The following is a 13944-nucleotide window of genomic DNA, read 5'->3' as shown; positions in this document are numbered from 1 at the left end:
TGAGAGCAAGAACCGCACCTTGCTCACCATGGCAGCTCCATAAGTATTTGTTGAGTGAGTGAAAGAATGAGTGAGGCTATTTGGGAGCTGATTCAGTTACAAAGCTAAACCCTCCAGATCTGTCCAGATGAGTCTGTCTGTGCTGTCTCCTGCTTTCTTCATGGAGATGGCTAAGTATTTGGATTTCTTTTTATGCCAGATTGTCAATGAATGCATGAAAGACTGACTAAATCCCAATAAAGAGGTACAGTAGTTGTCCTTCCTTTCAGGAATCACAGAATGGACTAATTTTAGAAGCTTGGAACCCCAGTCCTAGAGTTTTCCATTCGTTTCTTCATGGGAGGAGGGGGGTGGGGGCAGGGGAGTGAGAGGAGATTCTCTGGTTGTTAATCGTGTGAAGTACTTGGACTTGTAAGCACAGCATGAAGTGTCTTACATAGTGTGCTGCCCACAGCGCACGCCGGGAGGGACGTGACCAAGGGCCTTCCTGGAGCCTCTTAGGAGATCACTGTCTCCCTTTGTTGTTTCAGACGCAGGAGGAGGGAGACGCACTGATGTCATCGGGCCTCCTTGCAGCTCTGCCCTCTCAGTCCCCAGGTGCCCAGGCTGTGCGCTCCGCCAGGGCTGCCACAGGAAAACCCCTGGACGTGTGGGTCCTGGAGCCCGGCCATCCTTTCTGCACCGTTTTGCTATTTGTGGAACTTAGGACACCGTCAGTCCAACTCGGCTAGATTCTCAACTGGTTCCTGCTGAGACGCCATCGCTGGGAATGGCTCTTTGACCAGAGCTTTGTGGCTCACGAACAGCAGCTGTTGTGCATTGTTTCTGGGCGGAGATAAGCTGTAGGGGCCTTCAGTTCGGCTCGCTCTTACTCCGTCACATCGATGGTGACCGAGGTCAGGCGGCAAACAGCTGTGGGCGAGGTGAGCTCGTGAGCCCCTGTGATGTAATGGTTGCAACACATACCTTAGCAGCTTCCAGGTTCATCTTCAGGAAACGTTCCTGGTGAGCTGGGTGGGGAGGGGCACCAAAAAGCCCGGGGCAACGGCAGCAATCAGCGGGCCTCTGGTGGAGGAGGAGCTGGATGTCGTGAGGAATAATGCTTCCTGTGAACATGTCATCACACCTTCTCAGTGAGTGGGGTCCTTCCTCCCTGCACTCTCTGAGGCCTGGTTTCCGCAAGAGGGTGCTCACAGTGGGCTCCCCAGGGCTCTGTTATTCTGACATGAATTGAGTTGCGTTGCATTGCATTGAATCGAATTGGACTGAAATAAATTGAATTGAAAGGCCTATAAACAAGGACGAATCTTGTGTTGAGTGCCTGACCCTGGGGCATCACAGGCAGTCCCTGTCTGCACGCGAGCTGGGCCTCTAACTGCAATACTGTGGAGAGAAGGAAGTGAAGGCAAGAAGGACATTATGGACCCAGAAAGTAGCAGGAGCAAAGGCACATTGTGTTTGAGGACTAGAAGAGAGATGGCATTAAGCGGCCAGTGACTGCCCAGCGGGTAGATGACACAGATAGACGTGCACACAGCCCTAGTCCCGTGGAGAACCCACATCTCAAATGCGGCCTGTGAACCACACGCATCAGAATCACTGAAATCGGAGTCTCAGGGAGCTGGCCCAGGAATCTGCACTTTGAAACAGACTCTACAAGTGAATTTAAAGTTGGAGACTCACTGTCGGGGGCGGGGGGTGAGACTGCGTTGGGTGGTAGGGAGCCACTAAACGACCATAAGGTGGGAGCGTCGGGGTTACTTCCTGTGTCCCGTGACTAACTGTCCCACTTGAGTGCACATCAGAATCCCCTGCAGGGCTTGCGGACACCCGGGCTGCTGGGCCCAGCCCTGAGATTCTGAGTCAGCTGGTCGGGGGAGGGGCCTGGGTATTTGCTTTGCTGGTATGTTCCCACGGGGTGATGCTGATGCAAAGGAAACTGATCTGAGAGAGACGTCCAGGAATCCAGCCAGACCGAAGGAGTCTTCTGAGGCTCTCAGGAGTCAAGACAAAGTATATGGAACACTTAGATTCGGCCAGATGTGTCTTTCTTTACACCCATTCTAGGTTTCAAACCCTCTGACAGAAGTGTGGCACTGGGGCATGTGACAGATGCCAGCGCTCGCTGATCTGCAGGCAGGCGTGCCCGGGCCAGGCTGACAATGGTGCCCGCTGGGGGTGCTTGGCACCCTGTGCTCGGGCTGTGCTGTCTCCCAAGCAGGCCCTGTAGAGGCCTGTTGCTCCAAGGCCACCTAGACCCACTGAGGGTTCCATGCAATGCCCAGATTCCTGCAGCCAGAAGTGGTTTTGGTTTCCCCGAAGTAACAGGTGAAATTCCAGATGTTCCTTCAAAGGGCGTCACCCTTGGGGCCTGGTGACCACCTAGGTCTGGAAGCATTTATTTATGAGCAGCCTGCTGAACTGAAACCAGGCTCCGCTTGAAATGACAAGTCTGTTCTTGCCACCATGCCATTTCCCTCTGACACGGAGCTCAGCACTGCGCTCAAGCCTGAAGGCACCAACCAATTCCCAAAACCCAGCTTTGCGGGTCTGTCTCCCGGGCCTGCTCATGGTATCAGTTCTCTATTAGTCAAGGGCCAATTAAGAGAGAGGAAACCGCTAATTTGAACAGGGAGCCCTGGTTACTGGAGCCCTGGTTAGTGTTGGAGCGCCCTCCCATAGACCAAAAGCTTGCAGATTCAGTTCTGCTCGGGGCACATACCTGGGTTGTGTGTTCGGGCCTGGTCTTGGTGCGGACGGGAGGCAGCCAATCGATGTTTCTCTCTCCCCCCCCCGCCCCCGTCCCCATCCCTTCCCCTGTTTCTAAAAGCAATGAAAAAATGTCTGACAAGTCACCGGTGGTGCCACACTGGTGGCGCTTGCTGGAGAAAACGTTCACTGGAAGTGTGTTCCTGGAGGAAGGACCTCCGTGCTCTGCAGGAGCCTGGTGCCGGAGAACCTCCTCTCGCAGTGTCTCTCCACTGCCCTCTGCTGACAGAATTTAGCATTGTGCCAGCCAGCCAGCAAGGGACAAAAATTCAAAGGGTCTGGATCCACCTTCTCGGAGCAGCCAACAAAGGGTGACCTTGGAGCTGCACTAATTGACAAGTGGTGCAATTCGCAAAGATTGTTTAGTTCTTGACAGAAGAGCCCAGGTTATAGGAGTCTGGCAAATGTATTCTTTGATCAAAGGAGTCAAACTGGGGAACTGAAGGGGCCTTAGGAGCTTCTCTGCCAAATCCCTTTACATTATAGATGCCAAGTGACTTCATTCAGGCCACACAGCCTGTTCTCCTCCCGGCCTCACTCTGTCTCCCACACGGCTTTGCCATCTAAATAGGCAAGTAGACCGTGAACGTCCATCTTAAGCGAGGCACCCCGAGTCAAAACACCTCACCCCAAAGACAACCCAAGTCACAGGTTGTCTAGTTGTAGACCAGGGGAATATCCTGACTTTCAAAATACAAAGACAGAAGTCACTTTCTTGTTTTTCTTGTTCTATAAAGATATGTTAATGAAATGTGAGAGAAAGACACATTACCTACTGAGCTTGGCAACTGTTGACCCAGCAGAGGTTTGCTGTTTCCACTCACCTGGCACAGACCTTGGAATGTGGGCCGTGTGTTCCCCTGGTGAATATCAAGATAACCATTTAATAGCATTGCAGTAATAACCCCCAGCATTGACTGGGTGCTTTCTGTGTACCCAATCCTCTGCTATGTACGTGCCTTACAAGCAGAAGCTCATGAGAGTCCATTTTCTTTCTTCTCTAATCTGAAAATAACCCAGAAAGTCAAACCAGGGAAGTGTCTTAGTCTGCGAGGCTGCCATAACCAGTACTGCAGGCGGGGGCGGCGGGGCTTAAACAGCGGACACTTCTCACAGTGCTGGAGGCTGGAAGTCCTGGATCAGGGCATTGGCAGGGGCGGCTTCTCCCAGGCCCCTGTGCGTGGCTTGCAGGTGGCCGCCTTCCCTGTGTGCTAACACGGTCATTGTGCAAGCACCTGTCTGGTGTCTCTGTGTGTCCAAATTTATAGGGATTAGGACCCACCCTACCAGCCTCATTTGAACCTAATTACCTCTTTAAAGGCCCTACCTCCCAATACAGTCGCATTTGGATATACTAGATGTTGAATTTTGGAGGCATACACTTTCTTAAAAGTTCAGAAATAACAGGAGTAAAACTAATGAATCACCAAAGTATTGTAATAGTGAGAGTTTATTGCACAGACACTAAAAAGTTTGCAAACCACAGCACTTGAACCAAAACATGGAATGAGGCTCAAGGATATATTATTATAAAGCAGCTTATATAATGAGGAACCAGTGACCTCGTTCTTCACAGTAATTAGTTACAATGTTCGAGTTTTCAGTGCTCACTTCATAGCGGCCTTGGGACGAAGTTCAAGTTCTTCCTACGATTTCCAGAGGCATAAGCAAGAAATGACCCAGGCCAAGTTAGCCTAGCAAAAGAAGTTAAAGGAAGCTTTATTTGTATGACCAAACTGGTTCTGTCCCTCGGGGAATCTTCAGGGCCAGTCTCTGTTCTTTATTTTCACAAACCAAACATATGAATTTGGGGGTGGGGAGATATAATTTGGCCCATTACAGGCAGTAGTTCCTTTACTGTAAACTTGAATATATACATGGTTAAGAGCTTTGAATAAGAATATAAGAAGTACCATCTCTCAAATTTAAGCTGCCCTTCCTTACCTGATGATCCTGTGAAGTCTGTGTTCAGATAAACATGAAAGATTTGCAGCCTCCAAACTCTTGAAAATACGTGAAGTCCGTCCTGTTTTTAGAATGCTAAGCAACTTCTTGGTGAGCCTCTCTCTAATATCAATAAAAAAATTGAACTCTGGGCCCAGAATTTCCCAGTTATGATATAACAAAGAGGATCTTGTCCAACTGCCCTGGGACAAAAAAGAGACCCATGACTGTCATTGGCCACGGCTCCTCACACACCCTGTGTGTCAGGAATCTGTTGCCCCCCACAGACAGTGCAGGCGCAGAAGAAGGGCTGGCGGTCCCTCATGGAGAGGGGAAGGCGGGGACACCCCGGGAGCCCAGGGTCCTCGTTAGGGCCAGGGCGGGCGCAGGGCCAGGACCCCCCTGCAGAGAGACTCGGCACATGGCTTTGCAAGCTGCCCCCGCCCAGCCTCTCCCAGTGCCTATTAGAAAATGAAAAATTCTAAAATGAATAGATAATGGATGATAATTTTGTTAACATGTATAATTTAATGGGTCAAGTTAGGTAGACTATGAATCCTTTTCTCGATAATCAGAAGTGAAATTAGGGCTTCTCTTTTCCGGCCCTGTGAAATGACTTCAGCTGCCATCATCTGGGTCATAGCACTCTTAAGAGAGTTTCTTTGTCCCCACTTGTCCCTAGATATGGACGACTGCAGGTCCATACCAGTGAAGGACTCAAGGGGGCCTGGGGACTGTCATTTTAGGGGACTTCTACTTATCTGAAGCTCTGTATGCACCTTACATTCTGGAAATGGACATAGTGTACCCATTTTGGAAACAGATATCAAGGTCCGAAAGAGCAGAATTGCACACCGATAGTGGGCTGGGATTTGAACTCAGGGCTGTTTGGTCCCAAGTCCGGGAAAATTCTTTGCACTTTATCTACCTCCAGAATACCTGTCAAGGGACAGGTTCCAGGCTTCTGCACAATAGAAAGCTCTGGGGGTGGGGGGGCGGGAGACAGGGGGCAGAGGTTAAAACTCTCAGCGTGCACAGGGACCTCAGCGACTCTGATGGAACTGGCCTGGGGTGGGGCCCCGTCACATCACATCTAAACAGCCCCCAGGAGAGTCCAGTTGGCAGCCGAGGCAGAGAACAATCATGCCCATGAACAGCACGTGGGAAGGTCAACACGACAGGTGCTTCCTGGGAGTGAGTGGGAGCCACTAATTGAAAACTTGGGTATCATCTTGGCTTGGGCAGAAACACCAGTCCTGCCACTGGCCTGCCTTAGGGACCAGCCAAAATCTGGTGTCCCATCTGCTGTCCAAGCCATACAGCCCTCATGGACTGCTACTCAGTCTTTGTTTCCACCTGTGAAAATAACTGCTATTGAGTAATTAAATGTGTGGGGCACTGGGCTAAGTTTGGGAGGGGACACCAGAAAGCATAACTGTCCCCGCCCTGTCCTTCACTCTAGCTGGAAAAAAAGGAAAAAAAAAGACAAATATAGTAAGAACGAAGTGAGGGATCTTCCAAGAGCCAGGGTAGTCAGGGAGGGCCTCCAGGGGAAGATGGGACTGAAGGCACAGAGGGAATTTGGGAAAACCTGGGGGTGTGGTCATTTAAGGGAGCTGTCCATCAGGAACCGGGGTTGCACGGGTTTGGGGAGTAGGCTTTGGAGGTCATTCTCCAAGCCCTGGGGCCATTGGAGATGTGGGACAGGGAAGACTATTGAGGAAGATTTGGGTATGTGCCAGCTTCCACACATCAGTGTCCCCATCCATAGAGTCCCCCACAGCCAAGCACTCACCCGTGACAGTGAGCACTGAGAAGGAAAAGACAGGTGTTTGCTGTCAAGAGTCAGGTGACTGTAAGCCCTGTCTGAACCCTCCCCCTGCACTCCCCCCCCCCCCCCCCCCGCACACACACGCTGTCCTATCACACACACTCACCAAGGCTCCAGTGTGAGGCCCGTTTTACCTTTTTCCAGGGACAGGAGAATGTACTGTTGCTGCTGGTGGCTCTGCAGGCAGAAGCGGAACTGCCAAGGCTACTTCAGATGCTCCCCTTTTCTCCCCGAGGGCAGGGCTGGGCTGGAGCACGTCAGCTCTCACTCCTGCCCCTGCTGCTGCCCCTGGCTCGGATGTGGGGCCGGCTGGCCCCTGCCTTCAGCAAGACCTGTCTTCGGTGAAAACAAGGTCTGCCTTTGGACCTTCTTCACCTGGCTGCTCCGCCTAAAGGCTCAACTAACTCCCCAGTCCAGCTCCCAGTGGGGCAGCTGGTTTTCTCCTCCTGATCCTCCCTTTTCTGGAAACATCCCAATACCCGGGGTTGACCTCGTCCTGGCAGGTGTCCCCCCCCCCCGCCCCCCCCGCCCCCACCACTGCTGGTTGATCCAGGCTCCCCTCTGACCTCAGTCAGGTCAATCGGATGCACTTGCCTGGGAATTCAAAAGGTGTCCCTTGAGAGACCCAGAGTCCCTGAGGTGTCTTGCAGAGAGAAGGACCCGGACACCAACGGACTTGAGTCTGTTTCTGCTGTTTTGTGTTCAGAGGAGCCCAAGCATCTCCACTAGTCCTTCCCTCCACCACACTGTCCTGCCAGCTCTCTCCCCTCTCCTCCAGCCCCCGACCCCTCCCTGGGGGAGCTCAGTGCTGCAATGGGTGACGGCCCTGCTTCTGGACACGCCCTGAGGCTTCTCTTGAACTGAGTTGCATCTTGTGTCACAAAACTGAGCGGGGTCCTTGGTGCTCACTGGCTGCCCTGCTGCTGACCCAGCCCTAACTGGTCGCTGTCCCGTGGTCTCTGCGGGGACCACTCTGCACCACCGCTGCCCCGGGTCCCACACCGTCCTGCCTTCCGCCTTGCTCTTTCAGGCAACCTGGGACGGCACTGAAACAAGGGAGCCTTCTCGCCTGAATCGCTCGCTCCCTCCTCCTCAGCCCCAGGCCGGCCAGGGGCCTGTGTTCCCCTCTCTTCCTGGGTTCCCATCTCAGAGGAATCTGGTACCTGTTCTTTTTCTTTTTTTTATCTTCACTTGAGGATATACTTTTTTTATTGGTGAGAGAGAGAGAGAGAGAGAGAGAGGAAAACATCCCTGAGACCTCTGGGTCTGCGGGAGGAGGCTCCAACCAACAGAGCCACACCACCCAGGGCGGGGCGGCGCGGTGAGGTTCTCGAAAGCCAGGTCATCCCTTCCTTCTTTCTGCCTCCTCCAGGACCTTGCTTAACTTTCACTCTTGCCTTATCAATGATTCCTGCCCCAGTGGGAGTGGGAGTTTTCCTTACCACACCCCCTCCAAAAACCATGCTCTTTCTCTTTGTTGGGAAATGCCCCGTCTGGTTTCAGGGATTGCAGCCCTACCAACAGGTGAGAGGGCCCCAAGGCTGGAAATAATCAAGGAGGCCTTGGGAAAACAGGCCACTGAGAAGATGAAACCTGTTCCCCTGGCAGGGGCGCAGCCCTGCCTCCCTCACATCACCCTGCTTGGCTCTGTGATGGTTGGTAGTTAATGATGCGTAAGATTCCTCAAGAGGAGGGACAACCTAAGCCAGACACAGCCGATATGGGCAGCAGGTCAAGGACTTGGGGGTCACAGAGAAAGGGCAAAAGACCTTCACCCCCGGCTTTGATATCCTCAGAGTCTTCATTCTATCTGAAAGAAGTCTCCTTATCTCTTGGAAGCTCTGCTCCGCCCACTGGCTCAGGCTGGAAACAATACTAAAGGCAGGTACAGCCCTACACTGGATCAGGCAGTTCCTGGGGAAATCAGGCCTAGAAATAAGTTCCTTGAATCATGCTTTGTTCTTCCCTCAAAAGCTATGATAACCAGCTCATACTGGAAAGGAAATGTACACTATTCATAGACCCTGACCTGAGACAGATCTCTTGTGTTCCTCCAATTGTTATCTATGATCTCTATTTGTTTTCTGTAAACATAACTTTTTGACATTGATTGTTGAGCTTTGCATCTATACCCCTGTGCATATGGTTCTCAAAAAAGCCCTTTGGACACGGGGGTTTGGGGACCTTCCCCACTAGAGGGGAGAGCCATGTTCCCGCTCCTGGCAAACAGAGAAGTGTTTGGGATGACTTGTGTTTATTCCCCCGTCCGTGACGACCCCAGGACGGGCTCTGTGGGATTCAGAGCCCCGCTCCCTTCTCAGCCAGCTCTGGACAGTGACCCTCAGATCCCGGAGCCCCGTGCGTAGCCCCACTCCCTGCGCCATCTCTTGATCCTTAAAGCCTCCCCAGGACCCTGAAATCCCCTCTGGTGACAATCTTACCTGGATCCCTCCCGTCTCTGCCGAACTCCTTGTCGTGTTCACATCTTCACCTCCTTTCCTGTCCCAGCTGCTCCCTTCTGGCTCCTGCTTCCACTCCTTGTACACAGGCGGTGGCCCCAAGTCACCAAACGCAAGGCCTGTCTTCATCTTCCTTCCTGATGGGGATGGTCACCCCGCGCCCTGCCCCCCTGCCCCTGCGTCAGTACTGTTGCTGTTCTCGCTGCCTCTTGGAGCTTTTCATCCTCTTCTCTTCTGACTGTCTCTTCCCCAGGGTGTTGTGTCTCTTTCTGGCTCCCTGCCCCGAGCCCCAGGCCCCCATTTATGATTTCACTCATTCCTAGAGCTGCAGCTCCCCCATGACTCAAATCGGCCCCAGCTCTCACTTGCCCCCTGAGCGACAGGCGCCCCACCTGCACTCTCCCTCTCCTCCTGGGGCCACCCCATGTTGTCCCATTGGGGAGCTTCCCATTCAGGCAGTTTGGGGGCATCTGACTCACCCACTACTGCAAGGATGTCATGGGACCCAGAGATGGGCACGCGGCTCAGACTGGCCAGACAGACAAATCCTGTGCCGAGTTAGACCCCGCCGCTGGGTTTGCTAAACAGCTGAATGTGAGGGCGCACTGCCTGGCCCTTTTGTTGCCATGTTGGGGACACTCCTTGAGGACCAAAGCAATGTAAAGACAGAAGAAAGGGGAGAAGGAAATACGGCGATTCCAACACCACCCACAAATACCTGGAGGCTGTGCACGAAGCCCCCCACTCCAGGACTGTCAGCGATGGGACTGACCAGCTCCCCCTTAACGCAAAGCTGGTCTGGGTGGGACTCTGTCGCTTGCTATCAAAGGCCTCCTACAGGCACTTCAAACAAGACTGAACCCCCGCTCTCCATGAGCCAGAGGTCCCACTCCCTGTCCGGGTGTCCTGGCTTCATTCACAGCCCAGGCGCCTGCACTTCTGATCGCTCCTCTCTCCCCCTCTGACCCTTGTTCTCCGCAATGTAGACTATTCCAAGATTTTCTTCACTGAGCTTCCTGTCCCCGCTCTACCTCACACTCCACTGCTTGCATGTTTCTAGAATGCAGCTCGGACCTGCTAACCGATCTGCTCAAGGACTTTCTGTGACCTGACTTGCCGCCAGCACTTGGCTCCAGTATTCAGAGCTCTCCTCCTAATTCCGAAACCCACCTGCTCAGCCTTTTTGACTGTCCACGCTGTGGGTCAGGCAGTGTCCCCGCCTACCCTTCAGCCACTGGCCCAACCACTGGCAGGCCCCACACCCTGCAGCCCGCTGCGCCAGCACTCTCCCCGGGTGCCCCCTCGTCCTTGTGTCCCTCCCTCCCCCTTGCCCTGCCTGTGGAAACTCTCCCAGGTGCCTCTCTCCAGGGCTCCTGCGTCCCCAGCCGGAGTGCCCTCCTGCCTCTGAGCGCCTGGGCTCCTGGCGCTCCTGCACCTTGGACAACTACCAGTCACTTGCCCACATCTTTCCCTCCCACACTCCTGCTGAGCAGACTCGGTGACGCTGTCATCTTTGGATTTCTTGCCAGAGCCTGCACACCCTGGGCGCTCACAGGCATTTGCTGGATGAACAAAGGTGTGCACATGCCTCACACGAGGCTTCCTGAGTCCCCGCCCCCTCTAGTCCTCTGGCCCAGCCCCCCTCCTGGTGATTCCAACACGCCAGAGAGCCTGCTTCCTACCTGCCTGGCCCGGGTCCCCAACCCTTCTTTCAGAGAAGCCAATCTGCACACCCTTTTCTTGCTCCTTTCTTTTCCCCAATTAAACATAAAACTTGCTCCCTGTGTTCTCCTGGAACACCCCCCCGCCCCTCCCCCCCACCCTGGTATCCCAACACAACCCAGTGCAAGGAGGGAAGGGTGAAGGGGACGAGCACAGAGGGTTTTTAGGGCAGTGAAACTCCTCTGTACGACGCCTTAATAATGGGTACATGGCATGACACATTTGTCCAAACCCACAGAATGTACAAGACCAAGAGCGTTTCCGATGTCAGCTATGGACTCTGGTGACTGTGATGTGCCATGTAGCTTCATCGTTGCAGGAAATGCCCCGCTCTGGTGGGGGGTGTTGATACTGGGGGAGGCTGATCATGTGTGGGGGCAGGGCATACACGGGAAATCTCTGTCTCTTCCTCTCAGTTATGCTGTGAACCTAAAACTGTTCTAAAAACAAAAACAAAGTCTTATAAAAAAAAAAAGAGACAACACATAACAGGAAAATTTGGCATGGTGAAATTCAGTTTCAATAAAAAAAAAATTACTAAGCGTTTTCCTTTTCTTACTTTTATGGCCCATCCTCCAGGCTTTTGCTCTCTCTCTCCCCTCCCTCAGGGCAGGGCAGGGGCCGGGGCCCCTCCGGGGCTCTCCCTCCCCTCACTCACAGCACAGCGTCTTTCCACTGCAGCCCCACCTTCCTCCTGCAGGATCAAAAGCCCTCAGAATCGGGACTTCCCTCCGGCGGCTGAGGGAGCTGACGCAGTCCCAGCGCTGGAGGACGGGTGTCACTGGTGAGCGGGGACACATCACATGTGTCAGAGTCCCACGCTGTCACCAAGAGCTCAAGGCAGGGCTCAGCACAGGCCTTGTGTGGGGAAGATGGAAAGCAGGCAAACCCAACGTTACTGCCGGTGTGACTGAGCATCACTGGTTCTGATCATGAAACTAAGTAGCATTGTCATGAAAGCAGCAAACACCCCTGTGTGCAGACCTGCGGCAGCAAAGAAGTTCTGGGCTTGAGGTCAGTGGGGGGACAGCAGCGTCCAAGCAACCAGCAGCCCAGCCTGAGACACTGAAGTGGGTGTTGGGCATTGAGATGGGGCCGATGGGAACACACCGTTCTGGGTCTTGCACCTGGGAGGTAAGGACCTTAGAGTGAGGAGAACGGAGACGTGTCCCAGAACCAGCTCAGGGACATAGGGCCGGTGCTTGGAATTCAGTGCTCTGAGGTGTCACCTTGAAATCCTTTATGATTTTATCTTTGAACTGGACGTTGTGGGTGAAGGGCAGTGACCCAACGGAGTGTGCTTGGAGCCTTGGCTCACGGTGGTCCTGCCTCCCTCCTTCCCGCCCGCTGGGGCCTTGGCCTCTGGCTGCCCACCCTTACTGGGATTGCAGCTCCCTCGGTCGCTGGTGGAGGCCTGGGTGTGGATGAAGGAAAGGTCAGCGAGTGTGTCCCACATGCCTGGGTTCCAGTGAGGCCCCAGGCACCTGTGGCCACAAGGATCCCCATGTCCAAGGCGATGCGACCGTAAATAAAAACACCATGGAGAGAGAGAGAGAGAGAGAGAGAGAGAGAGAGAGAGAGAGAGAGAGAGAGAGAGAGGTAAAAGGTTTTTTACTGCTTTTTAAATCAGAGCTCCACAGTTTCACTTTGCACCGAGTCCAGTAGGGTGTGCAGCCTGCCCCAGGGGCTAATGGACAAGCAGGTGTCAGAAGACAGGGCGGCCCAAAGTCCCAGGAAGGCAAGCCAGGTGGTGAAACTTGCTCATAGGACATGGTGCCGGTACAACGGAGGGCAGGAGTCTGGGACAGTCTTTAACTTCCCTGGGTTTCAGAACTCTCTGAATTTCCTAAAAATGCAAATAGCTGGGTCCCACGCCCTGAGATCCTGAATCAGTAAGTATGAATTTGAATTTTTAATAAGCGACTCAGGGGATTCTTTTTAGTGAGTGGGCTGCCCACACTGTGGAAGGGAGAAGAAACTGTTCAGGAGGTTCTGGCTCAGCAGATGCTGGTGCGCAGAGGGGAGCAATCCCTGCAGAGCCCTGCCCACTGCCCAGTCCTGACCCAAAGTTTGGGTGTTGGTGATTCTGCAGCAAAATTGAGCTGGAACAGTTGGAAGCCACTGAACGACCTCAGCAATACATGGATAGTACTCGTCACATGTTTTGCAGAAACACGTGTTGGAGGAGGTCACCGAGAGGGCATGACCACTGGTTGACCCCTGGGCATTCTGAGGCTCTTCACACCCTCCCCTGTCTTTGAAAAGTGTGGTCTGCCCACCTTTCCCACAGTGGCAGCTGTTTTCAAGGGTGCAGCCTTGAGAGAACATGGTGTTGTTGAGACCATCTGGATGGTACGTGCAACTGACCCTGTTAAGGCCTCTCTATGAAGTTGTTAGATTCTGGCAGGTGGATGCAGAGATCTCGTCTTGTGTCCGCCTAAGACAAGTCCTGTGTGTAAGTTCCCTTATAAAGCCTTCACCTCCCAGTCTGGAGTGGTCTGCCTCCGTCTTCGGTCTCTCCTTGACGCCCGTGTACAGCGATGATTTAAGAGCCAACAGCACGTGCTCTTAGTTTTCTGTAACCGTCCTTTCAGTGGACAACACACATCACAGATACCCACACCATCCACATTTGGATTTAGAATTTTTGTGGCGGGCAATTTCATCCTAACAAGGCCACTCATTAGCTAGCAGACTGGGGCAAGTCATTTCAACTCTCGTCTCTGCTCAGAGGTGATGAGGACTTTTTCCTCCCCAGCTTACTGGACGTGGGTGAAGACAAAACCAAAAGGCACAGGAAAACACTCTGCCATGTGCAAAGTGCTGTAAAAACACACCCAAGAATGAGGAAGGAAAGAATAAGCTGGGCTTAATTAAAACAGTAATATTCCATGAATAAAAATAGTTCCTGAGGACAAGATGAGGACTTCAATTTTTTTCTTCCTATTTTCCTACAGCTCCTAAATTTCCTAAGCTGAGCAGGTATCCCTTTGATTTAAAAGCCCCGTAAGAGAGGTGTCGCAGGTCCGAGGCCAGAGGAGTGCCCCGCGCTGGCCTCTGTCGGCCTGCACTGACCCCGCGGGGACAGCCAGCGGGGCCGAGGCGGCCCCCGGCCAGGGCCACCGGGTGCATCGGTCTGCACTGTGGCTTCCTTCCCGCACCAGTAAACTGGGGAAGGAGTGCCCGCTGGTTTCTAATTTAGGACGCTGACTTTGGCAG

The 13944-nt window shown here is 53.2% G+C and overlaps 1 protein-coding gene across 2 annotated transcripts in view; it reads left to right on the top strand.

Annotated features, from left to right (window-relative positions):
* The window catches only part of SSR1 (signal sequence receptor subunit 1), a 37913-nt gene extending 35225 nt beyond the window's left edge, over window positions 1-2688 (top strand). For both annotated transcript variants that reach the window (XM_054591926.1, XM_054591924.1), the window contains one exon: window positions 531-2688. In XM_054591926.1, the coding sequence (XP_054447901.1) occupies window positions 531-555 (25 nt within the window). In that variant the 3' untranslated portion in view covers window positions 556-2688. The remainder of the gene's footprint in view (window positions 1-530) is intronic.
* The last annotated feature ends 11256 nt before the right edge of the window (window positions 2689-13944 follow it).

The sequence above is a fragment of the Pteronotus mesoamericanus genome, unplaced genomic scaffold (assembly GCF_021234165.1).
Source record: "Pteronotus mesoamericanus isolate MK-2021 breed Mesoamerican mustached bat unplaced genomic scaffold, CSHL_Meso_final scaffold_31, whole genome shotgun sequence".
Lineage (NCBI taxonomy): Eukaryota > Metazoa > Chordata > Mammalia > Chiroptera > Mormoopidae > Pteronotus > Pteronotus mesoamericanus.
Note: the sequence above shows the minus strand (reverse complement) of the source record. Positions and strands in the feature narration are given on the sequence as shown.